Here is a 16,847-nt window from a genome sequence, read left to right on the forward strand (position 1 = left end):
AACTGCCGACATATACTGTGCATTTACACCTGCTTTTCTGGCCTGGGTTGTGGATTAAGAGTGTCTACAAATGCCCAGTTCAATTACATGGTCAATGAGAAAATAAACAGACAAATGAAATTGTTTATTGATTTTATTTTGTTAATTCTGCAGATAAATATCTAGAGGCAATCTTGTGGCTGAATTTGCAAAGTCTCAAGAGATGCTTTACTTGCTTTTTGATTGTGCTGTATGTTGGCATATTAGGGCACAGAAATCTATTGTCTTATTTATGATAAGTTGTATATTAAGTAAATTGCTCCTCCTCATCAGTTTTGTTGAATCTCTATTCATATTTATGTATACTTTGCTTTTTTAAGATGGAGAAGATTGTTAAATCTGCAAAGAGAAGTCTTGAAGATAAACTTGCAAAGAGAAGAATCCAAGCTGAAAGAAAGTCTCCCTCCCATGTTTCTGAAGAAACTGAAGAGAAACATGAGGTTGAGGAAATCCCAGAAGTGATTCGTAGTCAGGTAAGCTGCAGTTTGTACTAGTACAATGGAGGCATTTTTTTTAATCACGTTCGTTTTATTATAGTACAAATTATCTGCTGTTCTTTTAGCATTTTATCTGTCGTAGAACTTTTTTTTTATTTTACCAGTTTGCTGAAAAACAAGGATGCTTTAAATTTAATATCTGTTTTTCATTTGAATTTGTTTGTGTTGATGATGTAGTCTGTATATTACATCAAGAAACTGCAGGGATTTCTTTTGTGTGTAACTTATAAAGTAAGTCATGTTAGGGTGTGGTTCATTTTTAGATTTTCATATTTTTCATTTGGTATTTCAGAAGGTGCAGTGACATTAGCATGTCGAAAGTAGTAAACATTTCCACAAGACTGCTACTTTATTGCAATGGTGCAGTAATTTTTATTATTTAAAAACTTGCTTTATTTCATTATGGGTATTTTATAGCTGAAGGATACTGTAGGATTTTGCTTAGCTGCATGAGTTTTCTCCAGTATTTCAGAGATTCACAACTTCACTGCATTTAACTGAGTTGGCCAGTTTACTTTCTTACTTACTTGGGCAACACATGAATAAACTGTATTTTTTTTATTTGTCTAATCCTTCAAATGAGTATCCTAAGGGATATGTGCTGCCTAATTTGCAAGGGCGTGGCAGCATTTTTACTTGCTTGTGGCATATAATCTAGGTAGGAATGTTAGGCTACAAAAATCTAAAACCTGTTTTTTTCTGTTGTATTTGACATAAATTGTGTGTTAAGTGACATTTGCTCCCACCACATTTGTTTTGTTTTGCATTAAGGTGGATGAGTTTACTAAATCTGTCACAGATTACAATGTTCATGAATTTTTGAAAGTAGAAACCCAGACTATTGGAAAGTCTTTGTCTTTTGCTCCCAAAGAAACTGGAAAGAAGCAAAAGGGATGGGAAGAGCAGGCGATGGAGAGTGAACAAAGAGAACCATTTCCTGCTTAGATAGGTGTCAGCTTGTACTTATAGAAAAACACGTTTTATTAACAAATGCCTTGTTAGTAGGGTCCACAATGTGCTTTCGGCTGTTTGCCTAAAGTAAGACAAAATATTCTTTCCATGGGTGACAGATTGTTTTACTAAAGTTTTCACTTGGTCTCATTTGAAGGTATGTATTATACCAAGATGATATTTGCACAACTTTCTTTCCTGTATACTACTTAACACATTCATACCTAGAACACCAAATGTTGCACGTACCATTTCGCATCTGAAGTGTTAGTTGAGTAGGCTGACTTGTCTCATTAAAACCCTAAAGCACATGAAAAGCAAGCAGCAGTGGTATTATTTCAGGGTAACTTAATGAAAGTACCAAATTCATGGCTGTAAGTGACAGATTTAAGCAGTTTAGTGTGTGAAATATGTTAACTGAAATAGTAAGTTTAAAATGCAGGTGACCTCCAGGCACTTTACTCTCTAGCCTGCCATCAGTTAGGCATCTGAAACTGACTGCTGGCAGGTGTGAATGATTTAGGCAATTAAGCATGGTAGAATATGGGTTTAGGGGAGATTTTCATGCTGTACATGTAGTGTTGTCACAGGGTGTAGGCAAATGATGTTAGTGTATGACCAGTAGTTAAAAATAACAATAACATAAAAATGCAGATATGAGGTCGCTAAAAGCAGAAGAATTTAATTGAATAACAGGTTAGCGCTTTCACATCAACGATGCTTCCTCAGGCCATGTACAATCTCCTCATTTCATCTATATATATATATATATATATATATATATATATATATATATATCTATATATAGACTGCGGTGGTGGTGCTGCAGTAGCGTTGTCGCCTCACAGTAAGACATTGTCCCGTTTGAATCTCAGCTAAAGTGTCTTCTGTGTGGAGACATGCACGAATGGGCATACCTTCGTTGAAGGTTGTGCGTCAGGCCTGGCAAGTCGGTACGTAAAAATCTACTGCCAATCATTAGCGTACCGGAATTCCGCTGTGGCGACCCCTAACCGGGAAAAGCCAAAAGATACAACAATAGATATATATATATATATATATATATATATATATATATATATATATATATATTAAATTCATCAATTAATCAATAATATAATCAAGCTCTTAAAGTCAGCTCACATCTCTTACTATAAAATGAATATATACATATGTATACAGAAGTATAAAAACTGTCATGCAGCATCCTAAAATGTTTGTATATAATTGCACATATATATATATATATATATATATATATATATATATATATATATATATATATATATATATATACATTGAATAAATATGTGAATAAGAAATAAAAAATAAAAATAATTGATTATTTTGTGGTGATGCATCCTTCGATACCAATAATCCAAGGACAACCTAAAGTACATAAGAATATTTTTCAGTCACCTTTAAGGCCGATAGTTGCAGGCTAAGGGTGGGTAACTCAACCAATGTTGATTTATGTTGAGACAAATTTAAGGCCAGTGCTAATGAAGTCTGTAAATGTAATATGTGACACTAAACAGTTTATTTATGATTTACATACAGCAGTGGCAGGCAATAATGAAGAACTGATAGGGAATTAGCTTGTGGCTCTTAATGTGAATTCCTTATTTATAGTGATACCACATTTCTGTGATACAGAAGCTGTAAACAGCTATTTAGCTCAAAGTCATATGTATGGACAGGACGAAATTGACTTTATATGTATGTTGTTAGAAACAGTACTAGCTAATAATGTGTTTTGTTTAAGGACAGTTATTATTTGCAACTACTTGGCGTAGCTATGGGCAGCCCATGTGCCAATAGCTACACCAATATAGTTTTGGCATACTGGGAAGAGAAATTTGTATTGAACAATAGAGAGTATTCTGAACATATTTTTCTATATAAAAGATTTGTGGATGACTTGATGGGGAACTCAAAGAGTTTTTACATCAGTTCCTGCCATGTATTAATAGTACAACTGATTTTATGAGTTTCACGAATGTAATTTCAAGTACACAGATAGAATTTCTTGATATAACCATAAAGGAGAATGTGAGTGGTTATTTTTCTATAGAATTACATAGGAAATTATGTTGTGAAAACAACATACTATATATAAATAGTATGCATCCTGCTCATATGTATAAAAACATTATCAAGGGACAAGGTATGCGAATTTCAAGATTAGATCATGACGAAGCTAAATTTAAAGAAGATATCAATGAATTTGGTGAGGAATTAATAGAATGTTGATATAGTAATAAGGAGATATACAAAGGGATACAAGAAGTACAAGTTAAAAAACTCCAGCTATACTCTGTCGCATATCGTCTACTCAGAGGCCATGTCAAACCCAGAGCTGTTGGACATGCTACACTTAAAGAAATCCCAGTCCCTCAGAGCCATACGCTCCAGGGATCTAAACCTTGTCATCACAATAAACAAAACATGCTGGAGGGATAGGTTCCTGACCCAGAGACTCCACAGACTCTGGAATAGATTGCCCATACATGTCAAGCAGAGTGCGTCTTTGGCCGTCTTCAAAAGGAACCTTGACGATTGGATGGGAGAAAGGAAATTCACCCTGGGGATCATGTCAGTCGCCCTGCTAGACAGGGGTCCAGGGAAGTAAATAGTGTGGGAAGAAATAGCCAGGGAATTGTTATGGCTAGGCTTGTATAGGCCCTAGGGCTGATAGCCTAGTACCAACCTATGAACTTATAAGCACTAAGGGAAGATAGAGCACAACCTTATATGTATGGTCCAGTATTAAATCGGGAGAATACATCTAGAGTAAAACAAGATAGTAATGAAGTAAAGTTAATATTGGAATATTCTAGCAATGTGGATTGTGTGAGATGGATTATTAATAAAAATTGGTTTATATTGCAAACTGACACAGAGATAAATCAAGTATTTAAGAATAAACCACAATTTAGTTATAGGAATAAAAAGAACTTGAAAAGACTGTTATGTCATGCCAACAAGTCCAATGAGATGGAAATAAAAGGGCTGCAGAAAGTACAGTTTTGTACCTACCATAAATGTAGATGTTAGAGTGCTCATACAGCTGCACTCATTACAGATGGGTTATCCTGCCGTCAGGCGGGTCCTCGGTCGGCCGAATTCCAAAGTCTAGGTCCAGCGTCGGTTGTCGTCGCTTCTTCCCTGACGTCAGTGCGGCAGGGGTATAAAAGATGCAGCCGACGCCATCTTCTTCAGTTTTTCTTGCCCCAGATGTCAGGTGCCCCCAGAAGGAGGCAAAACATAAATTTATGTAATCATGCAATATAGAATAATCAAAAACATTAGTTGCAAGCAAATACACAATAAAAGAAAACCCCAAATAGGTTGTATGAGAAGGTGTTTGTCATAAGGCCTGTCCTAAGAGGGGACGGAGGGGGGTTAACCTGGACTGCAGCTGTATGAGCACTCGAACATCTACATTTATGGTAGGTACAAAACTGTACTATGTTCATCGTGCATACAGCTGCAGTCATTACAGATGGGAAGAATCCCAAAGCTAAGTAAGGGTGGTAGGTACTAAGTGGAACTAGGAGGAGTGAAGATGCCCTGCAAGACTGCTGTGGCAAAACCCACTCTAGATTTAGAGTATAGTGGAAGGTGATAGTGCTTGGAGAAAGTGTGCACTGAACTCCAAGTGGCTGCTTCCAAAATGTCCTTGGTAGGAACCCCCCTGAGGAAAGCTGCAGAGGTAGCTGTGGCCCTGGTGGAGTGGGATCTGATGCATGTAGGCACAGTTTTTCCTTGAAATGAGTAACAAAAACGTATGCAGTGGGTCAGCTTTTCCAATACAAAGTTGAGGTACCAAGCAGGGACTGGTGGTTTCCTTGGGGGTTTTATATTATTTGCCCCTCTGAGGAACTGCCTTAAGAGAGGATGAGAGAATAAAGGAGGATCTGTGTTGTATTGTGCAGAAATGGCTGAAGCGTGGATTTTGATGGAGGAGAAGGAAAGTCCACTGTGTAACATCTCAGCTAGGTACTGTAAAATTTGAGGTAAATTTATTACCCAAGGACTCAGGCCCTTTTCTTGATTCCAGGCACAAAATCGTTTCCATTTGGCGGAGTAGGCTTTTCTAGTAGAAGGTCTTCTGGCCTCCAAGATGACATCCTGCACCTCCTTGGAGAGGAGGGTATGTTGGGAAATCAAGGAATTCTCCATGCAGCTAGATTTAGGGTTTTGAGCTGGCTGTGAAGGGTTTTGTAGTTGTGCTGGGACAACAGAAGAGGGACTAGAGGTAGGATCTATGGTGGGGAATGTGTCAGGCTCTTCAGGAGCGGATACCAGTGTTGCCTTGGCCAGTCTGGAGCAATAAGAATAATTTTTGGCCTCTCTGCTCTGGCTTTTAATAGAACTTGGGGCAGCAGAGGAAGAGGCGGGTAGGCATAGACTGTCAACGTTGTCCAATTGAATGAAAGTGCGTCCACTTTCCAGGCCTGTGGATGATAGGTCCTTGAACAAAATGTTTTCAATTGGTAATTTCTGTGGGTAGCAAAGAGATCTATGTCTGGCTGTCCCCATGCCTGAGTTATCTTTGTGAAAACTTGAGGATGCAACTTCCATTCGTGTGGATCTGTCATATTTCTGCTTAGGTTGTCTGCCAGTGTGTTTTCCTTCCCTGGCAGGAATTGTGCCTGTAGTTGAATTTGCAATTCCAGTGCTGTGCTCTATAGGGTTATGGCTTGCCTGCACAGGGGGTATGAATGAGTTTCCCCCTGTTTATTTCTGTACCACATCACTGTGGTGTTGTCTGTCCTTATCAATAGCTGGCCTGGATGCAGTAGGTCTTTGAAGGTCATAATAGCATTTTGCACGGCTAGCATTTCTTTTGGTTGATGTGTAGGTGCTTCTCTTTTTGGGACCATTTTCCCTGAATGCACTGATCTGTCATGTGTGCTCCCCAGGCGTAGTCTGAGGCGTCTGTTGTGATGATTTGAGTTGCTTGAGGTGCACAGAAAGGGAGACCTGTGTTTCTTTGGCATGCTTGAGCCCACCACAGAAATTCCTTTTGAAGGCATGGAATGAGTGGTATAATTGTTTCCAAGCTGTGGCTGTGTTGAGACCATAAGTTTTTTAGGTACCATTGAAGTTTCCTCATATGCAGCTTTGCACATGGGATTAGTAGGATGCAAGATGCTATGAATCCCAGAGCCTGCAGGACTTTCCTTGCAGTCAGCCTGGTGAAAGTTGCCATTTTGCTGAAGTATTGAGACAGTTGCCCTTGTTTGTCTGGCGTGAGGTAGGCCATCTGGGTGGATGTATTCAAGCTGGCACCCAGGAAAATTATTCGTTGAGAGGGTATTAGTTTTGATTTCTTTTTGTTGACTGTGTATCCCAGGAAGTTCAACAGTTTTATTACAAACGCCAGGTGTTGCAGTAGTATGTCCTTGCTGTCCACTTGGATCAGGCAGTCATCCAGATATGGGTAGATTTGTATTCCTTGTAGTCTGCAGAAGGCGATTACTGATGCCAGGCATTTCGTAAACACTCTGGGCGCAGTAGATCAGCCAAAGGGCAATGCAGAGAATTGATAATTGGCTGAACCTGCAAGAAATCTGAGGTATCTTCTGCAATCTTGTCTGATAGGGACATGCAGGTATGCCTCCTTGAGGTCCAATGTTACCAGCCAAGACTCCTTGCCCAGCATGGGAAGAAGCTGCTGTAATGTGAGCATCTTGAATTTTGGTACCTGTAGATATGTGTTTAGGATGGATAGGTCTAAGATAGGTCTCCAATCTTTGTCTTTCCTTGGCACCAGGAATAGTCTGGAATAAAACCCTTGACCTTGTTCTGTTGCAGGTACCTCTTGAATCGCTTTCATGTCCATGAGAGCTGAAATTTGTTTTTGTGCCTCTGCCCTTTGATTTTTTGGCAGGTTTGGCATGCCTCTACATTTTTGGAAGGGTGTGAAAGTGGAACCTGTAGCCTCTGTCTATGATGTCCAGAATCCATTTGTCTTTTGTAACAATATGTCAATTTTTTGAGAATAATGCCAGTTTTCCGCCCAAAGGTGCTGCCATTAAAGCTTTGCTTGGCAGGTATAGGGGGAAGTCATTGTGTCTGTTTTCTAAATGACTGTGATCTATCTTCTCCACCTCTTAGGGTTGGTGCTTGCCACTGTCTGGCTCTGAAAGATCCTTGAGGTTGCCCTCTACCCCTTGGGCGTCTGTATCTGCCCCTTTGAGGTCTGTCCGTGGCTGGAAAGGACCAATTTTTTGAAGGCCAGTTTCTGCTGAAATGTGGAGGTTGCACCTGCAGGAAATCTTTCACTGTTTGCATTGATTTCGCCTTTTCCTCCATTTTCTTTAGTACCTCCTCGGCTTTAACATCAAACAATACATCTTTTTGAAGAGGTGCATCTAATAATTTAGCTTTCACATGATCTGGTAAGGTTAGCTCTTTGAGCCAAGCATGCCTACGTATAACAGACCCCATAACAGCAGCTCTACATGAGGCCTCTAAAGGATCAAAACCACACTGCAAGGTATGTTTACCCACTTGCTCTGTTCCATGCAACAAATCCTGCAACTTTTTTAAGTCTGGTTGTTCTGGTTGTGTCATTTTGCTTTTCAACTGAGATAACAAAAACTGTTGATACTTTAACATATGGAACTGACAGTTTAATGCCCTCATGGTTAAAGTGGCCGAGGTGTACACCTTTTTCCCCCACCTTTCTAAAGCTCTGGAATCTTTCTCTGAAGGCAATGGGTTTTTAGCAGTAGAGGCCTTAATTCCCTTGGGACCCTGTGAAATAGTTTCTGGGTCAGCAGTATGGCTTTTGTATAGGAACTGGTGAGAATCAGGAACCCGGTAATACTTGTCTGGTTTAACAGGAGCTGGAGGCAAAGCATCTGGATTAAGGCTGGCTTCTGTGTAGACATCATCCAATATATCTAAAACAGGAGGGATAGCCAGGGGCCTATGCTGGGGGAGCAAAAGAAATTCCCTGAGCCTTTTCTTGGAATCTGAGTAATCTTGGCCTTCCCAGTGAAAGTGTTCCCTCAATGTATGTAGGGTTTCCCCAAAAGAGTAGTCCTCAGGGGGGGAGACCGAGGGAATAGACTCCTCTGCATCAGAGTCTTCGAAAGGAGAATAGGCATAATCCTGGTCCTCAGAATGTTCTGAGGTAATAGAGGCTTGATCTGAGGAAGGGTAGTCTTCCTCTAATCTGGGCCTTTTGTCAGAGGGGGGTTGAGAACCCCTGATAAGAGTAATCAAATCCTCAGCCATTTTGAGCATCTGTTTTTTAGGCATGGGGCCTTGAGAGGGGGTCTGAGGACCCTGTTTTTTGGTTTTCATGGCTGCTTTAGATTTAGTGAAAGCTTTAATAGAGGAGGAGGAAGGCCTGAAGACACCTTGAGAAGTGGCAGGCCTGTCTAAACTCTGAGTTTCCCCGCCAAGAGTGGCGTCGGTCTCTGTAGTAGGAATGGGTACCGAGGAGCCTGCGACCTCGGGTATTGAAGGCACCGGTAATGTAGTGATCTGAAGTAGGATATTCATTTGTCTGCAACCTGTGGGTTATGGATCCGATATCGGATCCGAACCGGCATAGTTTTCCAGCTATGGATCCAAGCTCTCAGCTCCTCCCCTCACCCATAATGCCCTGCTCTACCCTCATGACCTCAGATCTTGTTTGCCGCGCTGGTAACTGGATGTGGTTTTCATAGCTCTCAGCTAAGTGGATTTTTCTTGTTCAAGAATAGAATATTTTTGCTTTCTTTAACCTTTTTTGTGTGAAAGTTGTAGGTTTCCTATTATTATTGACTGTTTTTAGTTTAATTTAATTTTCAGTAGTAAATTTTATTCCCTCCCCTCGCTGGTACGTAGAGTGTGTGTGAGGCCTGTGTGCTTCTTTATTGTTTTATTGTTTTAAGTTACCTTACTGTAACTTTTGGTTAGCTTTAGTGACTATGGCTGAACAGCCTAAGTCAATATTCTCTAAATGCTCAGAGTGTGGCCATAAGCTCTCACCGGCTGATGGCCACACTCGGTGTGTTAAGTGTCTTGGGGTTGAACACCTCACATCTGGTTGTTCCATTTGTGCAGGGTTCAACCCCAGGGCACTGAGGGAGCGGAGGTCCAAGCTGGTCTTGGCGGGTCTTTTACCGCCGGACTCGGCTCCGACCCTGCTCCTTGGGACTCCTTGGCTGCAGCTGTTCCCCTGTAGCACCCCCTCCTGCTCCTGGGACTCAAACTCCCGCTTCAGGACAGGAGAGGGATGCATCTAAAAGGACGGAGGAGAAGCACCACGGCGGGCGAGACCTCTGTTTGGCCCCGCCAGCCAAGCGGCTTCTCCCCGGCTTCCTTGTTGGTGCGGTCTCCTCCTTCTCGGCTCCGGTCACCTGTGTGCTTCTCACGGGTCCTGAGGAGGAGGAGACCCGATCTCCGTCGAGGCTATCGAGGAGGCATTCCAGGCCTACCTCGGTAGCCTCGTCGAGATCTACCCATAGCCTTCGGATGCTGATCTGGACCGGATGATGCGAAGGTTCATCCAGGCCCAGATGCAGATGGGAGTGTCTTGCCTCCCCCTCGGGGAGCTCAACACCCTTTTAAGCCTATTGCTCCTTCTTGACCCGCTTCCGGGTTCGAGCAACTGAGCCGAGCAGCTTCGGGCGGGGAGGTCGGGCCGATAGTACTTGGTACCGGATCCGACCATGCCCTCGAGTGCGTCGGACCCGATCTCGGAGCCTGGATCCGAGCCGGATCCGGGGATCAGTGCTCCTTCGCGCCGTCTGTGTCGGAGCGCACTGTCCCGGATCCGAGTGCCGGCGCCGGCTCCGATCCACTCTTCGGATCCGAGGGGAGCCGATTGTCGGATCCTTTGGTCGAGGTCGGCTCCTTCGGCTTTTGATGTAGTGGAGAGGGCTCTGTTGAGGGTCTCCGGACCCCGGCACTTGCTTCGGCTCCGTCCCGCTCCCTCTGCACTGGGCCAGGCTTCCACCATCCGGCCCCTGGGACAGCCCGTTTCTGTGCCCCAAGTTGCTCCCATGGAGCAAATTGCTGCTGCGAGGACTCCTCTGACAGCCCCCAGAGGAGGCTCCTCAAGCATACGTCTAAGGAGGCACATTGACTCCCCTGAGTCTCTCACTGAAGACACGGACTTGGAGGAAGGGGAAGGCTCCCCACGGTCACCCGAGGATGTCTCCTTCGAGACATCATGGAAATACTCCGTATCAGGGGTGGTCTGCCCCAAGTCTTCCTCGGACGAGTCCGTGTTCTTGGAGGCATTCAAGCGGGCCCGTCTACCTCTTGGGTGTCCCCTGCCGACCCCCTGGTGGACCTTATTACCACCAGGGCGTGGAAGGAACCGGACACCGTGGAGCCAATTCCCAAAAGACCTGATAAAATCCTTAGCCCGCCTTCTGACAGGACCCATTGGAGTAAGGGGCCTCCTGTAGATGCCATGTTGATGGCGGCCACAAGAGGGAACTGGCTCAGGAGAGTCCCTCAGTCCACCCACCGAGCAAGGAGTCTCGGATGATGGACCGCTTGGGGAAGCGGATGTTCAGTTCGGCGACCTTCTCGGTAAGGCGCTGAACTATTTGGCACATGTTATTCGGATGCAGCGAGACCTTATTAAAGAGTACGCTGCATCCCCCCCTGAGTCCATTTCGGAGGAGGACAGAGCTCTGCACTCCACCAAAATGGCCACTCTTAGGTCAGTCACAAATACTTCTATGCGGCTACTCTCCCATGCTACGGGCGCCGCTAGAGCTGAGGACAGGACTGGTCACTAGGCGTCAGGCCTGGCTCCGCCACTCTTTTCTGAGCCGTTCAAGGCGTCGTTTGCGAAGGCCCCCCTAGACGGTTCTGCTCTGTTGGGCAAGACCGTCGGCGAGACGTTGACCCAGAGCGAGAAGGACGGGAAGACGCTGTCTGCCGTCGGAATCCGCTTCTCTGCACCCCAGAGGCCCTATTCTAGGAACCAAAAGGGTCAGAAGAAGATGTGGTTCCGCAACTCGCACCAGTCCCAGCCTGCTCCGGATAACCAGTCCTTCCGTGGCAGAGGAGGACAGGGAGGGCCTACGCCCTAGAGGCAGAGGGGCTCCCAGAAACTTGGTCCAGGGAACCTTTCTCTGAGCGGCCGCAGCAACTCTGAGGGTTGCCCGACTGCTCTACTCTGGAGGCAGTCGGGGCGTTCGGCCACCTAGCGGCATGGGAGTCCATAACATCGGACCGCTGGGTTCTCCAAATCATATCCAGGGGATATCGCATTCCTTTCCTTCACCTTCCAAAGTTGAAGTCCCTCCCAGACGTACCACCCGGTCAAAGGGAGGCCGCTTTGGCAGAAATTGGCCATCTGCTAGAGAAAAGAGCCATCCAGCCCGTTCCCCCAGACCAGATCGGATCAGGGTTCTACTCCAGGTTCTTTTTAGTGCCAAAAAAGACGGGGGAACTAAGACCAATCCTAGACCTCTCTCTCTTGAACCTGGCAGTTCCCAAAGAAAAATTCCGAATGGTCACTCTACAATCTATTCTCCCCTTCTGGGAGAAGGCCACTGGATGTGCTCGATAGATCACAAGGACGTACTAGCACATGCAAATGGACAGGCGCTCCAGGAGGTTTCTCCGCTTCCGGCTGGGAGCCAGTCACTACCAGTTGCGGGTCCTTCCCTTTGGTCTCACCACAGCCCCCAGGGTGTTTACCAAAGTACTAGCAGTGGTAGCGGCCCACCTGAGGCTTCAGGGGTGCAGGTCTTTCCTACCTGGACGACTGGCTCCTTACCGCCCCAACAAGGCATCTACTTCTCTCGGCGTAGACTCCTTTCTCCATCTTGCTCCATTTCTGGGCATCACAATAAATACAAACAAGTCCAACCTGGCACCCACTCAGCTCTTAGATTTCATAGGGGCCAGACTAGACACAAGGAGTTTACGAGCCTTCCTCACTGCGGACAGAGTTCTAAATCTGCAGCTCCAGGTGCGGGCCATTCTCCATTCATGTTCTGTTCCAGCGGAGTTGGTCCTGAGGGCTCTAGGGTCCATGGCTTCGTCGATAGCACTTCTTCCTCTTGCCAGGCTCAATATGCATTCTACAGTGGGCGCTCTTAGTACAGTGGTCATACCTTGCTCTCCCATGCATCATCCCATAGCGATCAGCAAGGCTTGCAAGCGGTCCCTCTTGTGGTGGCTCCACTCCCGGATCTCCACAGGGTCGCCCATTTTGTGCTTCTCCCCTCTCGCCACGGTGACCACGGACGCCTCCCGCCTCGGGTGGGGGCACTTTGCGGGCCGGACAGTCCAAGGCACGTGGAGCGATTCAGAGACCTTACTGCATATCAATGTTCTAGAGATGAGAGCAGTGCTCCTAGCGTTGCTAGCACTTCGACTTTCTTCCCTTAGGAACAATTGCGATTCAATCGGACAATATTTTGTTCCAAAAAGGTTTTTTCACCAGGAATTGTGCCTGTAGTTGAATTTGCAATTCCAGTGCTGTGCTCTATAGGGTTATGGCTTGCCTGCACAGGGGGTATGAATGAGTTTCCCCCTGTTTATTTCTGTACCACATCACTGTGGTGTTGTCTGTCCTTATCAATAGCTGGCCTGGAAGCAGTAGGTCTTTGAAGGTCATAATAGCATTTTGCACGGCTAGCATTTCTTTAGGTTGATGTGTAGGTGCTTCTCTTTTTGGGACCATTTTCCCTGAATGCACTGATCTGTCATGTGTGCTCCCCAGGCATAGTCTGAGGCGTCTGTTGTGATGATTTGAGTTGCTTGAGGTACACAGAAAGGGAGACCTGTGTTTCTTTGGCATGCTTGAGCCCACCACAGAAATTCCTTTTGAAGGCATGGAATGAGTGGTATAATTGTTTCCAAGCTGTGGCTGTGTTGAGACCATAAGTTTTTTAGGTACCATTGAAGTTTCCTCATATGCAGCTTTGCACATGGGATTAGTAGGATGCAAGATGCCATGAATCCCAGAGCCTGCAGGACTTTCCTTGCAGTCAGCCTGGTGAAAGTTGCCATTTTGCTGAAGTATTGAGACAGTTGCCCTTGTTTGTCTGGCGTGAGGTAGGCCATCTGGGTGGATGTATTCAAGCTGGCACCCAGGAAAATTATTCGTTGAGAGGGTATTAGTTTTGATTTCTTTTTCTTGACTGTGTATCCCAGGAAGTTCAACAGTTTTATTACAAACGCCAGGTGTTGCAGTAGTATGTCCTTGCTGTCCACTTGGATCAGGCAGTCGTCCAGATATGGGTAGATTTGTATTCCTTGTAGTCTGCAGAAGGTGATTACTGATGCCAGGCATTTCGTAAACACTCTGGGCGCAGTAGATCAGCCAAAGGGCAATGCAGAGAATTGATAATGGGTTGAACCTGCAAGAAATCTGAGGTATCTTCTGCAATCTTGTCTGATAGGGACATGCAGGTATGCCTCCTTGAGGTTCAATGTTACCAGCCAAGACTCCTTGCCCAGCATGGGAAGAAGCTGCTGTAATGTGAGCATCTTGAATTTTGGTACCTGTAGATATGTGTTTAGGATGGATAGGTCTAAGATAGGTCTCCAATCTTTGTCTTTCCTTGGCACCAGGAATAGTCTGGAATAAAACCCTTGACCTTGTTCTGTTGCAGGTACCTCTTGAATCGCTTTCATGTCCATGAGAGCTGAAATTTGTTTTTGTGCCTCTGCCCTTTGATTTTGTGGCAGGTTTGGCATGCCTCTACATTTTTGGAAGGGTGTGAAAGTGGAACCTGTAGCCTCTGTCTATGATGTCCAGAATCCATTTGTCTTTTGTAACAATATGCCAATTTTTTGAGAATAATGCCAGTTTTCCGCCCAAAGGTGTTGCCATTAAAGCTTTGCTTGGCAGGTATAGGGGGAAGTCATTGTGTCTGTTTTCTAAATGACTGTGATCTATCTTCTCCACCTCTTGGGGTTGGTGCTTGCCACTGTCTGGCTCTGAAAGATCCTTGAGGTTGCCCTCTACCCCTTGGGCGTCTGTATCTGCCCCTTTGAGGTCTGTCCATGGCTGGAAAGGACCAATTTTTTGAAGGCCAGTTTCTGCTGAAATGTGGAGGTTGCACCTGCAGGAAATCTTTCACTGTTTGCATTGATTTCACCTTTTCCTCCATTTTCTTTAGTACCTCCTCGGCTTTAACATCAAACAATACATCTTTTTGAAGAGGTGCATCTAATAATTTAGCTTTCACATGATCTGGTAAGGTTAGCTCTTTGAGCCAAGCATGCCTACGTATAACAGACCCCGTAACAGCAGCTCTACATGAGGCCTCTAAAGGATCAAAACCACACTGCAAGGTATGTTTACCCACTTGCTCTGCTCCATGCAACAAATCCTGCAACTTTTTTAAATCTGGTTGTTCTGGTTGTGTCATTTTGCTTTTCAACTGAGATAACAAAAACTGTTGATACTTTAACATATGGAACTGACAGTTTAATGCCCTCATGGTTAAAGTGGCCGAGGTGTACACCTTTTTCCCCCACCTTTCTAAAGCTCTGGAATCTTTCTCTGAAGGCAGTGGGTTTTTAGCAGTAGAGGCCTTAATTCCCTTGGGACCCTGTGAAATAGTTTCTGGGTGAGCAGTATGGCTTTTGTATAGGAACTGGTGAGAATCAGGAACCCGGTAATACCTGTCTGGTTTAACAGGAGCTGGAGGCAAAGCATCTGGATTAAGGCTGGCTTCTGTGTAGACATCATCCAATATATCTAAAACAGGAGGGATAGCCAGGGGCCTATGCTGGGGGAGCAAAAGAAATTCCCTGAGCCTTTTCTTGGAATCTGAGTAATCTTGGCCTTCCCAGTGAAAGTGTTCCCTCAATGTATGTAGGGTTTCCCCAAAAGAGTAGTCCTCAGGGGGGGAGACCGAGGGAATAGACTCCTCTGCATCAGAGTCTTCGAAAGGAGAATAGGCATAATCCTGGTCCTCAGAATGTTCTGAGGTAATAGAGACTTGATCTGAGGAAGGATAGTCTTCCTCTAATCTGGGCCTTTTGTCAGAGGGGGGTTGAGAACCCCTGATAAGAGTAATCAAATCCTCAGCCATTTTGAGCATCTGTTTTTTAGGCATGGGGCCTTGAGAGGGGGTCTGAGGACCCTGTTTTTTGGTTTTCATGGCTGCTTTAGATTTAGTGAAAGCTTTAATAGAGAAGAAGGAAGGCCTGTAGACACCTTGAGAAGTGGCAGGCCTGTCTAAACTCTGAGTTTCCCCGCCAAGAGTGGCGTCGGTCTCTGTAGTAGGAATGGGGACCGAGGAGCCTGCGACCTCGGGTATTGAAGACACCGGTAATGTAGTGTCCTCGGTACTCAGGGGCTGCGTAGGCCTTAGTGTGGTCTCAGTAGTCGGTGCGGACCTCGTATGCCGGTCCTTATCCTTGCGTCTTTTACTCAAAACTGGAGTCGGATTATCCGACGACATAATATAATTAAATTTTTTGCCAAAATAGTGAAGGGCGAACTCCGCCCGGCGCTTAATAGTGCGCTTATTGAATCTAGCACAAAAACGGCAGGCCGAGACGTCGTGGTCTGGGCCTAAGCAAGGTATACAGAAAGAGTGGAAATCCTTATGCAGTATTTGCTTCCCACATGAAATGCAATTATTAACTTTGTCTGACATCGGTCTGAGGCAAGAAAAGTTTCCCCAACGGGGTACTTAGCTTTCAAGAAGACTTCGGCTGAAATATTTTCATAAATCTCAGGAGCTGGCCGACCGGCATTTTAGAACTGCTTCTGCTTCCTGCACCGCGCGGCAAGAAAGACTGAAGAAGATGGCGTCAGCTGCTTCTTTTATACCCCTGCTGCACTGACGTCAGGGAAGAAGTGACGACAACCGACGCCGGACCTAGACTTTGGAATTCGGCCGACCGAGGACCCACCTGACGGCAGGATAACCCATCTGTAATGACTGCAGCTGTATGCACGATGAACATCTGCGCTAGTTGTAATATTTGTGAAGTACTAGTATTAAATAATGAGTTTATACATCCTAAAACCAATAAGGCATATAAATTTAGAGTATCAGCTAACTGTGCAACAAAAAACATAGTTTATTTAGCTACCTGCAACTCTTGTAGCTCATTTTACGTTGGCATGACTAACAGGATGTTAAAGGAACGTATTAGAGAACATCTAGCAGCAATTAGGAATCACGATATAGAAAGAAGTGCACTTGCTAAGCACTCAGCTACGTTTAGTTATAGACATACATTTAGTTTCAGAGTGACTGAATGTTTAAAATCAAGCCTACGGCTAGGGGATTTGAAAAATCTGACAGAACAACATGAATTATAGTGGATATTGGAATTGCAAGTGGATAGATTCCCTGGTCTTAATGATAGGGCATCTGTTAAATCACATTTAAAAGCTAGACCTTTGAAATG

At 44.8% G+C, this 16,847-nt stretch overlaps 1 protein-coding gene across 1 annotated transcript in view; it reads left to right on the plus strand.

Annotated features, from left to right (window-relative positions):
- Positions 1-16,847, plus strand: part of LOC122792418 (trichohyalin-like) — a 261,589-nt gene that overhangs the window by 182,462 nt on the left and 62,280 nt on the right. Inside the window, exon 17 of the mRNA XM_044060207.1 lies at positions 360-512. Within this exon, the coding sequence (XP_043916142.1) occupies positions 360-512 (153 nt within the window). The remainder of the gene's footprint in view (positions 1-359; positions 513-16,847) is intronic.

This window comes from Protopterus annectens, chromosome 1.part2, assembly GCF_019279795.1.
Source record: "Protopterus annectens isolate FY-2018-M chromosome 1.part2, PAN1.0, whole genome shotgun sequence".
Classification (NCBI taxonomy): domain Eukaryota; kingdom Metazoa; phylum Chordata; order Ceratodontiformes; family Protopteridae; genus Protopterus; species Protopterus annectens.